The sequence below is a fragment of the Leptidea sinapis genome, chromosome 39 (genome assembly GCF_905404315.1).
Source record: "Leptidea sinapis chromosome 39, ilLepSina1.1, whole genome shotgun sequence".
Taxonomy (NCBI): Eukaryota; Metazoa; Arthropoda; class Insecta; order Lepidoptera; family Pieridae; genus Leptidea; species Leptidea sinapis.
Genome location: NC_066303.1, coordinates 8795002 through 8809553, shown reverse-complemented (window position 1 = coordinate 8809553; position 14552 = coordinate 8795002). Strand labels below are relative to the sequence as shown.

The following is a 14552-nucleotide window of genomic DNA, read 5'->3' as shown; positions in this document are numbered from 1 at the left end:
TTTATTTGGTTTCCATCACAAAAACGTTCGCTAACGACCATTCGATCACACAACACAACACAAAAAAACACAGGCGGCAACACGATCGCACACAGATAAATTAGTTACAATTTTTACATGATTCCGTTTCACATTTTTTTATCACAATTTTTACAATATACTAATATATCAATATACTAAATACTACTACCGTTACGTTAAGGATGTATTCAATAAATAAATACAGTACTAGTGTTAAAGTCGATTTAGTTCCGTTATCCTTTAACCAAATAAAATTGGGTAAAAATCTAGTACTGTCAGACTAAGGCGCAACTACTACTAGTGAGATCTACAGTGCTTATCTTGCTAGAAAACCAATGCGGCGTGCATGCTGTAAGCATACCAAAATCTGTAAATACAGCTAGTTATTTCCGTCTAATACAAAACAAGTAGACAAACTCAATAAGGCTCAGAAGTGAGGCGCCAAAGAACACACCGCCCACTCCGCCGATGTCCACTGAAAATAATCAACGTCCATATTAACTGGGGTGAAGCAATTATAGCATGAAGCGATTGATTAACTTAATTGGTTTGCCGAAACTTGAAAGGAATCAAGATAAAAGATATATATTTGAAGGACTAAGTTTTACATGGTTATTAAAGACTTATAGCTGAAGAGATGACACTATTTATAACCTAGATCCCAAAGAGTAATATTAATAATAATCCTAAATCCTTCAAAAAAGCGCGTACACCGTCCTTAAAGGCCGGCAATGCTCCTGTGATTCCTCTGGTGTTGCAAGAGAATGTAGGCGGCGGTGATCACTTAACACCAGGTGACCCGTACGCTCGTTTGTCCTCCTTTTCCATAAAAAAAAGAATCATTGATAGCATAATTTAAAAAAATAAAAATAATGACTTGCCTCTCAATATATTCTTGATAATGTTATGTAGGCATTAAGTGAATTTGCTAGAAACTGTCATAACCATACCGCTCGGAGTAAGGAAGTCTTTTGTGGGGCGATGTATATGCTTTTACAACATGATCCCAGAAAATGTACAAAACAAATGTGTTACGTTTGCATGGTAAAGATTACTATAACACAAATTACTTTCTTAGTAATACCACAGATTGGGAATGGAGCGACCGCCCTCAGGCTATTAAATAATAAAGTTTATTGTATGATATAACATTGCAACGCTAAGAGTTTCTTGCGCCAGTTCTTCTCAGGTCCGAGACGTAAGTTTTCGAATGGGCGGTAGTTTTTGACGTTCAATAAGTGATTTCATATTAAATTTGAATACAAATATTTACTAATTACTTTGCCACCCTAGTAAGATTAAGAGTGATTATATTGTAACAAAATAAAACAAAGTCAAAGTGACTTATATATAAGTGTAGCTACTCAGTCACAAATAAGTATTTATTAATGAACTATACAAGTACACTAGAGATCACCTTAATATGTACTTTGAAACGTCAGTGGCACAATTTGTCACACCGATGCTCCCGGTTTGATCCTCGCCCAACTCGTAATAACTATTATCGATTTTCGAATTCATATGCGATCCCGTTTATTCGACGCACTATAAGGCCAGCAACGCTCTTGTCATATCTCTTATGTAACAAGAGAGTACAAGCCGTAGTCCTCATATACCATCAGATGCACCTAACCTATGTCCTTCTCTTCCATTAAAAAAATGACCATCAAAATAGAAAAAAGTAAAATCTTCATCTACCGTCATTCACAATAGGCTATTCTTCGAATTTTTAAAATTTATTCAATAATTATCGTAAAGATTTAATTCTACAAAATAATTCCACTTTATGCTTTAAAAAAAATTTTAGTCGCGCCAAAAAGGAAGCAGCCATGATCGTGACGTCATATTATCATAAACAGAGATATGTCAAATGTCACACATACGTCAATAGTGATGTCACAAAATGGTGTTCGGCTTTCAGTCACGTGACAGATAATAAAACTATGATTTTAATTTTGAAAATAAAATAAAATTTTCATATATTTATAACATGTAGTATTGAATCCTTATTTCTGAAGGTAAAACCTCTCTAAATAAAAACCTTTCAAAATAAAATTTTGATAGATGAAACTGGCCTATTGTTTAAATATAAAACGTTAATGAGTTTTTCATTCAATAGCCGATAAGTTAACCTCTTCTATTATTTTAGTGTTACTAAATTTTGTTTTCTGCTTTTTATCTGATGTTTTGCCTATTGTTGCCTCTGTCTTGTTTAAATAGATAATGCTCACCAACAAGACCTAGATTATCCCGTATCGCGAAGCGTCGCACCCTCATCGTAGGTAACTGGGACAGCCTCACCACAACCTTCGACGCTCGAACTGGGCTATCGCCTTGTTTACTCGATCGACTGAAATGTTAACCAAGGCTAGAATTAATTGTTATTTTGATTTGGATGGTTCTCGTGGCTGAGCAATTTTGTCTTAGTTTATTCAAATGTAGATAGTCTATGTAATTTTTTGCCCGCTCCTACGGGAATCTTAAGATTTCAGAGTTAAAATGCCCTATTCAATTTCAGTAGTTAAAGCGTGAAGGCGTCATAAGCAAACATATCAAAAAAAATATTAATTGGTGCAGTCATTTATGAGGCAATAGAGATTATACGCACATACCCACCCAAGCAAATTCACACATTGATTTTTATATTAAGTATACTGTACGGTAAGACTCTACCGATCTGTAAGAAGAGCACTCGGTACACGATTAACGTTCAATTTTCGTAAATTAATACCAAGCGCAGGGTGTATTTACGAAACTAATTATATTAATATATTACGAATAACGAAGACTTAATTTTTAATATCTACTTACTATAATTATAAAATATTAATAATTGCTATATAATATTAGAATATTAATAGTTACTATACAAATTAAATTTGTAACCAAAATTTATGAACGATGTGGGACTCGAAACCGCGTTCAAGTTATCAACTGTAATGTAGATCATGTAGAAGGACTTGAACAACACATAAAAAAAAATATGACCCATGCGTACTCGAAATCATTGGCTTTGTTTGAAAGAGCGCTTTGACGGAACCTGAGAGGACGCGGGTTCGAGTCCCGCATCGTTCCTTAATTTTGGTTACAAATTTAATTTGTTTAATCTGTTACAATCAAGTGACCTTTTTGCCCTCCCGTTGATAGACTTAAAAACTGTATTTACAAGTGGGAGACGCCTGCACAGGATGTCGGCTAGATTATGGGTAACACAACAGCGCCTATTACTGCCGTTAAGCAGTAATGTGTAAGCATTACTGTGTTTCGGTCTAAGGCCACCGTAGCTAGTGAAATTACTGGGCAAATGAGGCTTAACATCACATGTCTTAAGGTGACGAGCGCAGTTGTAGTGCCACTCAGAACTTACGGGCAGAGCGTATCTATTACCATCAGCTGAATGTCCTGCTCGTCTAGTCCCTTATTTTCATAAAAAAATTTAGAGAGATTTAACTCGAATAGACTGCAATTATCGTAGAATTATGGACTAAGTTCTGCACTTTATTATTTCAGCTAAATGAAATAGCGATAAAAGTTTTACTAAAAACTGAGCTTGAAAACACGTTAAATTTGATCTACCAAGTTTAAAAGCCGTATATGTAAAAATAAAATCACAGATGTTAAGAACTTTCTTTTAGATCCGATGTTACTTCACAGAAAAAACTATGTCGTGTAGTCTTAAACGCACGACATAGTGAAAACCGAATCAATGGAAGCTTAATAATACAAAATGTAAATATATTTTCTCTATATTCATTAAGAATAAGATTTAAAAAAAACCTTATTCCAATAGTGTCCTAATGTTTGTTGCCAGTGAACTCCTAAATTAATGAACGGATTTTTATGGGGATTTTACTTTATGGAGTGCAGTTCAACCTGAGAGATAGGGTAGTTTTTATTTCTATTTGGGACCCATAATTATTATGATTTCCAAAATTTATTTTGTGTGGACTTATTTTCTATGAGAGAATTTATTAACGCATGTTGTGACAGTTCTGATGTGAAACAATTTCATTAAAACAACAGGGAACATATTTTTTTAACTATCTGACCCGAAAATACTGTTCTGTCAATAGAAAAAAAAATTAAAACGGATATTGTATGTTATCGTTAATAGATAGTCATATGCCATCGCAGACTTTTCTGTAGACCTATATAAGATACACAATTCCACTACTTTCCAATATCTCAAAGGGTTTAGACAGGGTTTTCGTTGAAAGCTACCAGACGGCTTAGTTTTCCGACACCTCCGTTCATATATACAAAAATATATACTAAAACGTTCCCGAGAGCCACACTATTCATTGAAGAAAGCAGCCAGAAAATCGGTGCTTTAGGTTTTGAGTTTATCGCGAACAGACAGACAGACGCGGCGGAGGACTTTGATTTATAATATGTAGTTCTTGGTGTTATAAAATATTATTACAAATTCATAAAAAACAGTATTTCATTTATTATGTTCAGAACAACGTCTGTCGGGTCAGTTAGTTATCTATAAATTAGTGCGTTACATTTTCCTCTAATTAATAGCGCTCCGAGGCACCCTCGATTAATGAATTTCTGCACAAGAACTGTCGTATGGTTCAAAGTTGTTCATACTCACTTGTAAAATATATGCGTTGGTTTGTACGTAATCTCATCGCAACCCATCGGACAATCGCAAGTGTATTTTGAAATTTCATCTGTAACAATAAAATAAATACAACAATATTTAAATTCTTAAGATAATTTATTTTGAGATAATACACCAATTATTCCCCTGGAAAAGTTTTTAACATTTGAAAATTATGTGACATATATTATTTGGAAATAACGTAAATAAAGGCATTAAATGACATAGGTGGCACAAACGAGATAACCTGGAGACTCATATTTAGGGATAAAGTTAAAGCACACACCTTCTAAAATTTAAAAAATTAATATCTGAGAATAAACCAAGAATATGCAGAATGCGTACAAATAGACATTTTGCTTTGATTGGTTTAGTCGGATGTACCACGTTTCCCGCCTTAATTTGCAAGGCTACTTGACAGTCGGAAAACTTCAGATTTATAATTGTATTGACAGTGTTATCAACGGTATAGTCAACATTTTGAATATTCTTGGTTTATTCTCAGGTGTAAATAATTTCAAGTTTATTTGTAAGGCCGTTAACGTATTTATGATAGGTAATGTATAGCGTATGTTCCATTGGAGTAAGTAATTGTATTCATACATCTAGATGGTGACCATTACACTTGAATTTATTTGTGTGATGTTGTAATTATGTACCGGAATCAAATAAAATCCTTATTTGGAACTCTTCTAAAAATATTGTGTTGGCCATCGTGTCTAAACGAAACAATATTTGAAAAAATATGCACCTGTTAATAAGTATTGAAAGACTGTTTTAATAAGAAGTAATCTATAATCATATTAAGTAGTATATAGTTATAGTATTTAAGTATATATATATACCTTTGTTTAGATTTAAGCAACCTAGACCTTCGACATCGCAGGCTGGCATTTGAACTGTGAAAAAGAACTTATTATTACTATACTATACTACTTATTATTATACATATAGGAATTAAATATTTATATATTTATTATAGTTTTATAATATATATTTATCTTATATAACTATTTCACATATATTTTCGCATGCGTTATTCACCTTGAAAGGTAATGCATTTAGTAATAAGAGCTTTGCAACTTGATGATATGATTATATACTTCCATAGTATTATGTCCCATTGTATATTGCTATGGGGCAACGCTGCCGATATTAATACAATATTTGTGCTGCAGAAGAGGGCTATTCGCGCTATTTATAACCTAGGTCCTAAAGAATTATTGAGAGCAAAATTCAAAGAAATCAACATCTTGGCTGTTGCTTCTCAATATATTCTTGATAATGTAATGTATGTTCATAGGCACATAAGTGAATTTGCCAGAAACTGTCAGAACCATAATGTTAACACCAGGACCAGACATAAACTGATGATGCCTACTACTCGGCTAAGTCGAGTTAGTAAGTCTTTTGTGGGGCGATGTATATGCTTTTACAACAAGATCACAGAAAATGTTCAAAACAAAAGTATTACGTTATTCAAAATAATTATTAAAAAACGTTTGTGTGGTAAAGGTTACTATAACATAAATGACTTTCTTAATGATACCACAGATTGGGAATGGAGCGACCGCCCTCAGGCTATTAAATAATAAGTTTAATTGTACAATATTACTTTGTAAACATATTTATTCGATGAAAAAAAAAGCCCGCTGAGTTTGTTGCGCCCATTCTTCTCAGATCTGAGGCATTCATTTTGGAATGGGTGGTAGTTTTTGACTTTCAATAAGTGATGTCACATCCTATTTAAAATAAAAATATTTGAATTTTGCATTTTTATAATCATGCCAAACAAAAATTAAGCTTTTGGATGGCAATATATTGATGCGGAGTAGCTTAACCCCGTGGTTATCCGCGAGTAAAATGGATATGCATGTGTTCAAAAAGTCAAGAACTTAAACTACTTAAAAGCTGTACGAGGTTCTATCAATTTGTTTTAATATAAATCAATTAAGTGACTGTAAAGTTTTTGTACAATAAAAGTCTACTAAACTAAATGCACGGTAATATGGTAAATAATGTTGCTTAAAGTTCTACTTTGATATCGACAGAGTTAGTTGTGTTACGACATAGGAAATATTTATTAATGAAAAGAAAAAGTAAACCTAGAAGCAGCCCACACACTTAGAAATAGAAAATATGCCATTTCACTAACATTTAATTAATCTATATATATATATATAAATGAATTGCTGTTCGTTAGTCGCTAAAACTTGAGAACGGCTGGACCGATTTGGCTAATTTTGGTCTTGAATTTTTCGTGGAAGTCCGAAAAGCTGAATAAATATGAAAATGCTCGGAATTAAATAAAAATAACAATTTTGTTTTTTCTTTGATGTGTCCCCCGTCATTCAGAAATCAAATTGAAAGAATAGTTTAAAATGAATAACATACTAGAATTTATATCTTTCTAACTTTCTCAGGAGGTAAAAAATAAACTTAATTTTATATGCAGAACAACGTCAGTCGGGTCAGCTAGCATAAAATATATTTCTGTTTGTCTGCTGGATAAATATATTATATAGGTACTTACGCATACGATGACAATTATCCTAAACTCACCAATCTTAGACATAAAATGATATGTACAATTACATAAGCTGTACTGTATCATCGCTCTGCAGTTCAGCAAACATGCGCTGTAGGTATATGAGTTGAAGGGCCATTTTTCCACGAACGTGGGCTGTTCATTTTTGAACAGACAACCACGAAAGCCTTGCGAAATTGACGTCACCGACACGTCATTAACAGTTTGCTCTGCCTGGAGAATAATAAACATTACATCATCTAATTAAATGGATGTGGTTATTTAGGGACACATCTTGTCATTCCCTTGGGTTGTTTATGCCTTTATTAAATTTATATCTTATGGAGGTTTCATACGTTATGATCTTACTAATCTAGAGGTTTTGAATTTACTAATCAGTCAAAATCATTCTACTTCTTCATCATTCAAACTAAACAATTTGTTATATTTTTTTTGGTGAGGGTCACCTCTACATTTAATACACAAATAAAAATTGAAAAAAAAATTTTATGAACGATGCGGGACTCGAACCCATGACCTCTCGTGTTCCGTGCGAGTGCTCTTTCAACTGAACCGATCGAGTGACGTATCGTCATAAAATCTTGTATGCTTTGTTCAACTCTCAGGTTGTGGCTTTATCTATAGGATCCACTTTACAGTTAATTACCTGCTCAAACCAAACATTTGCATATTAGGATATTGACTTTAGACGATCGAGTGACGTATCGTCATAAAATCTTGTATGCTTTGTTCAAGTCTCAGATCTCTCTCATACAAACTTATTTTTTTTTATTTAAGAGGGCAAGGATAGGGCAGGATAAATGGGCATGAGGTTCACGTGATGGGTAGTAGTGAGGCTACCACCCATCGACATCCGCAATACCAACTACCAACTAGTTAAGGTCAAGAGATGCATTGTCAGATCCTTAATTCGTATAGGTTCGGGAAAACTGCAGCCTTCAATTACTTTATTCTTTTATGAAATCACTTAGACTTAAATACTTGGGTTACCAATATAATTATTTATATGTAGTTAAAAAATTTCATTCATCAAAACTACGTAATTCGCTTTCGTTCATAATTCTCCTTGGGAATGAGTGATGGATTGAAGTTCAGATTGAAAATAAAATTGAGATTGATCGAAGTGATAATAAATTACAAAACTGCACTGCACCAGTCTATCTGAAATGATCAGTGAAACTGAAGTGGCAGTGAGCAGGGCAGATAGTTCGACGGACAAATGGCTGGTGGGGCAGAAAAGTCCTCGAATGACGACCACGTACCGGAAAACGTAGTGTTGCTAGGCTACCCACAAGATGGACCGACGAACTGGTAAAGATCGCCGGAATTCGATGATCGTCGTGGAGATCTTTCGTGAAGGTCTTTGTCCAGCAGTGGACGTCTTCCGGCTGATGATATGAGCGTAATAGTAGTAAATTCATAATTACCTTCAGGATAACCTCCAATGTGGCCATTAACGGTAGAATGCTGGAGCGTCCCAGAATATTGTCCAATGCTACAGATACTGTTTCGTCAGACGCATGAATTCTTATCTAGAAACGAGTAAAAATCATTGGATAATTAGGTTGTGTAACGAGGATAGGTGAAAGTTTGCGTATGGATGGAAATGTTGATCAAAAGATCAATTTTTTATCTCATGATTTATGATCCAAGATATATTAAAAGAGGGCCAACTGAAAACTACTCGTGGCTACGAGTGTTAGAAGTCGTCGACTAACTGTAGTGTCAAGTGTAGGTTAAAAACGGTGAAAATGTGAACAAGTTATTTGTTTCAACGGATCAGCCTTGCTATCCAACGCGGTAATGCTGCCAGTATTCTTGGTACGCTTCCACGTAATGATAGTTTTAATTTTATGCAGTCGTAGTATTGTAAATATAGTTATAAGCTTTGTTTTGTTTGAATAATAAATATTATTAAGTTATTTCTTATCAATAATATTAATTTATTTCACAAAAAAATTATGTGTTCCAGGTATATCGGCACTGCTGAGAATGCCTTATGACGCTTATGACATTTTATTAAACATAGGAACCATCAATGTTACTGCATTCTTCCAACTTAAAGGCCAACAACGCATCTTTCACACCTGGTGTTGATAACCAACAGTAAGTGTAGTAAGATAGTCATCATCATATCAGCTGGAAGACGTCCACTGCTGGACAAAGGCCTCCCGCAAAGATCTACACGACGATCAGTCCTACGCTGCCCTCATCCAAAGTATTCCGGTGATCTTTGCGAGATCATCGGTCTATTTTATGGAGATGGTAGTAAGATATATTATTTATATTATATTATCGTATACATAACAATACGATAATTTTATTTTAAATTTTGAAAGAAATCCACTGCGCGAAATTTTATAATAAACAAGGCGCAGATAATTTATACCTTGATGGAGCCTCTTGTTGATAGACAACCGATGAAAACAGGCCAGCTTTAATACTTTAGTGTGCTTGATAAGCTACGTCTTAGACCCACGATTTGTATGTCACTTTGTGTTAGTGTGCGTGCATTGCTCAAAATAGAAGTAAGCTGTCAACCTCGACATCTTACAGCATATCTTGACGTACAAATAGAAATAAGACGCCTGAGGCAAAAAGCTTAACAGTTTAAAAATAAAGTATTAAAACGCATTACGTTGATAATTTCCACGGCAGACAGCACAAGTCGCGGCGTACCGACTCTCCTATTAAGTTTTAGCACGTCGGTTTCATTCCCGTTCAGAGCAGAATTGAATACAAAACATACTCCATATTCGGTATGTACTGGACGAAATCTGAAAGTAGCGTTTTTAATTATTGTAATAATCAGCAGGCACACACAAATATTAGACACGACAAGATTACACAACAACAACTTGTTGTTAAATCAAATCAAAATCACTTTATTCATGTAGGTCATGGATGACACTTATGAATGTCAAACGAAACAAAACAAAAGTTATTGAGTACAGTAGCTGCATCATCCACACACACCGTAAATAAAGGTATTTTACGAGCATTTTATAAGCTATTATAAAAAAAAATAATAACTTTTAAGAATCTGAAGCAGAGCTTCCGGTAACAGGATCATCCTGCCACCACAAGTAGCGCCCGTTCACGAGAATGACGCATGTTTATAATAATTTGCTATAAAGTACATTAAATCTATTTAACGTATATAATTCAATCTGTAGTAGTAGTAATTTCAAAAATATTAATATAAAATTGTGCGTCTACGCAATGGTCATGTAAAACTTAAAATTAAAAAATTAAAATTTAATTTAGGAGATGTTGCGAGGTTAGCTAATTACGTAATAACCGACTTGTTATTTATTATATGGATCTCACAACTATTTATGATATAAGAACTAAGTTTTGCGACTTGGTTTTTTCACAAGTAATGTTTTTGATGGCTACTACTTGGCTTCTACTTCTTGAATACTAAATACGGATTTTCTTATAGCCCACTCTCTGTATTATGAGCTTTTCTTATTTTTGAAAGTAGTCTCCATCTTTTACTTTTACGATACAATTATTTGAAATGATATACAACTACATATAGTTTTTCTCAAAGCCCACTCCCTGCCTCTAAGGGCTTTTCTCGGAAGCTTTTATGTTTCAATTTTTGAAAAGTCAGGACGGAAAATGCATCTTAGTCTATTGTATTCACAAATTAAGGTTCCCGAGCTTAGCAGGCATAAATGGCATTTATTTTTTCAAAATTGATACCTTCAGAATTCTTTTTGATGTCATTTCTAATATGCGCTCTAAGAGAGAAGAAGCGGCGCAACTACTTCCAAAGTCGATATAAATTAGATGTAAGCCGCCAAGACATGTAATCCTTAAGAATATTATTTAATATTTTAAAATTTAACATTAGTTAAAGTAAATAAAAAAAATGTTACACCTATCACAGCAGCGAAAATGCTTTTCATCCCACCAACAGTCTGTCAAGATGTCGGTGCAGTTCAGTCGGATCTGAACAATACCCTCTTGATAATTTCTAACACATGTACTGTTGAAGGCGCAAGAGAGACACGTTTTACAATACTTTATATTCCAGAAGGATACTTCTTTATAGAACGTAGCCAGTGAAGATGATAAGTCATTTCTGAAAATGGAAGTACTTAGGGTTAGCATTCATGAACCTTCACTTGATAATTGAAAAAGCTTAATTACGCAAGTCACGACTTTGGTGCTTGAGTTCTGTGTACCCAATTTTCATTTCTTTTCAATAAAAGAAATAATATTTTTATTTCATAAAGTCTGCTTTATGAATATCAGTTACATATATAAATAAAATTATCATTATAATCAATTTTATTCACTAAAGATAGCTAAAATTCCCAAACGTAATCTCACAACATGTTTTAATTGTGTCCTTGATAATGTTGCTGGATTTCCATCACATTTAGATAAAAACGCTTCGCAATCTCTCTGTTACATATAATCAAATATCAGGAAAATTCTGCAACCCCTGATTTTATAGGTATGACATTATAAACTCACGATATATGATTGCTTTTTGCTTAAACGGTTCAAAAATTTATGTTGGCTAGGAATTAGATCGCCTCCAAGCCAGTACCGACTTACGTAGTAGCTACGGACTATCGTACTATCGTTCCATATTAGAAATATTTACTACTAATAACTAACACCTTTTTTTTATTTTATTTGTTTGAACTATCTTTAGTGGATAAAAGTGATGTAAATAAATGAATAAATAAACGTTAGATTTATGAAATAAATCAGTTGTTGAAGTGAGGGTATAATTTGTAGTTGCTATCACAATAGTACATATTCGTCGCAGTATTCAGACATTTTACAAACCATAACTATAGTATTATTCCGCGATTCGTGTTTGCGATGACTTTGAAAAAACAAATACAAATATTTTTATTCAAAATAGGATGTGACATCAGTTATTGAAAGTCAAAAACTACAACCTATTCCAAAATGAATGCCTCAGACCTGAATAAGAATGGGTGCGAAAACTCAGCGTGTTTTTTTTAAATCAAAAAATATGTTTACAATGTAATATTGTTCAGTTAAACTTATTATTTCAAAGCCTAAGGGCGGTCGCTCCATTCCCAATCTGTGGCATCAGAAAGTCGTTTATGTTATAGTAACCTTTACCACACAAACGTTTTTTACTAATTCTTTTGAATACCGTTATACTTTTGTTTTGAACATTTTCTGGGATCTTGTTATAAAATCATATACATCGCCCCACATAAGACCTACTAATTCGACTTAGCCGAGTAGTAGGTATTATAAGTTTATGTCTGTTCCTAGTGAACTATAATGACGAAGTTACAAAATTTTTGTTACTTTTGCAGATATGTCTTGATCCTGTTCACGTCAATCTGTTCACAAACGGTGACAGCAGGGAAGGCTGTATCCCAGTGTATGTAGCCGGTGTCCACAGAATATGCGACAGACCCAGAACCGTAGAGGCTGAGAGATGATCGTAAGACAGACGCTGCCCCAACACAGCAACCAGTCAAAATGATGAACCAAAATATTCTGTCGAGGAAACGTTACATGGTTATATGATCAGCAATAATAAGTCAAAGAGATATTAAAGTAATTGAGATAGTATACTTCAATTTTCATGACAATAAGGGATGAGACGATCAGGGTGCTACTAGGATTCTTAAAAAACCCAAAAATTTTGAACAGCACTACAATTGCGCTCGTCACCTTGAGACAAAAGATGTTATGACTCATTTTCCCAGTAATTTCACTACCTGCGGCACCCTTCACACCGAAACACAGCAATGCTTATACATTACTGCTTCACGGCAGAAATAGGCGCCGTTATGATACCCATAATCTAGCCTATCATTTAAGAAGAGACATAACCTTTTCATCAGCCCGCATCATCCATCAGACATTCCGCATTATCTTTGAACACACAGAGAACAATGCATGCGGGAATTGATACGATTGAAAATCGATGTTTTAATAACACACTTTTTTTATTATACGAATTTGGAAATGAAAGTGGCAATATGCTTTTACCATAATATATAAAATATACAGATATTTAAATTTTATGCCATGAGTCTTACAATAGGGTAGTAATAACGTTTGATGGTGCAGCATGCAAATTGCATCATTAAATCTCAGATAATATGATGTATAAACTGCACATGTTTTTACTAACGTTATAACTTCCTATATCCTATTTAAAAGGCAGGGATCTGTGTTAAGTTAATAAAATAGTTTTGATGAATATCTTTTCATTCCGCTTTTTCCATTATTGCTTTCATACAGTGTAGTCTGTAACCTTCTCATAACCTGCTCTTTCTCAGGAATACTTTAAATTTCACTTGATACTTTAATACTCTTAAATACCATTATTATTAACGTATTTAATAATACTAGCATAAAATAAGAGATGTAGATACCTATTAAAGTTTTGTAAATATTATTCTTAATCCTAAATTGGCATTTGTAAAGTTATTTGTAAGTCTATTGTAATGGTATATAATGGATTATAAGTAAATAAATAAATAAAAAAAGACTTCCTACGAAATTCAAGACTATATTTCCTTATAAGTGATTCATCAAAATCATACATTGCTCTATGTACAATAGAAATCACTATTAAACTGACCGTATTTATTTATATTTCCAAAGTTTTGTTCACTTTTATTTACATTCCAGCAACTCTCCTACGGTTCCAGGTGTGTGTGTGATTGACGAGACGAGCAAGAGGTTCATCTCATGTTTAATGATGATAATGTGCATTAGTGTACAACGCAATGCCACTGGAGATTCTTTAAAACACAAAATTTTAAACAAAACAATATGTTAACTTGTAACATAAGATGTTAAGTCTTAGTAGACCAGTAATTTCTACCAGTAGTTAGCTACAGCACTTTTTAATAGAAATAGTGCGTGTGCTTGACGGCAATAAAACTCACTTTTCTCATATATAAATGAAATAAACAGCATTTTTTGAAGATACCTAGGTAACACTGAAAATGTTAAGAAAATGAAAAATGGATTAATGGAAAGTTGCCAATACTTTTATTATTTTTCGAAGAAATCTCCGTTCCTCTCTACACATCGTCGCATTCGATGGAACCACTGAGAAAAGCAGTGGGCCCATTCTTCCTTAGGGGTCCCTTCTATGGCATTTTCGTACGCGTTCACCGCATCTTCAGGGCTCGTAAAGCGAATACCTCGAATTTTATCCTTTAGTTCTTGGGAATAAATAAAAGTCGCAGGACGCCAGGTCAGGACTGTATGGCGGATGACTCATTATCTCGTCACCTGACATAGTCAAATATGCAACAGTCCCTTTTGCGGAGTGCGCTGAAGCATTATCGTGGTAAAGGAGGATCCTGCTTCGTGGGCGCTGCTGTAAAATTTTTTCAACAA

At 33.9% G+C, this 14552-nt stretch overlaps 1 protein-coding gene across 1 annotated transcript; it reads right to left on the bottom strand.

The window, feature by feature from the left end:
• Positions 1-234: 234 nt before the first annotated feature.
• Positions 235-13460, bottom strand: LOC126976056 (sodium channel protein Nach-like). The gene is made up of 10 exons (XM_050824199.1): positions 13453-13460; positions 12492-12686; positions 11068-11271; positions 9817-9955; positions 8606-8710; positions 7193-7391; positions 5503-5529; positions 4622-4700; positions 2253-2371; positions 235-496 (listed from the first exon to the last, which is right to left on the bottom strand). The coding sequence occupies exons 1-10, from the start codon at positions 13458-13460 to the stop codon at positions 405-407; spliced, it is 1167 nt and encodes a 388-aa protein (XP_050680156.1). The 3' UTR covers positions 235-404.
• Positions 13461-14552: the final 1092 nt, after the last annotated feature.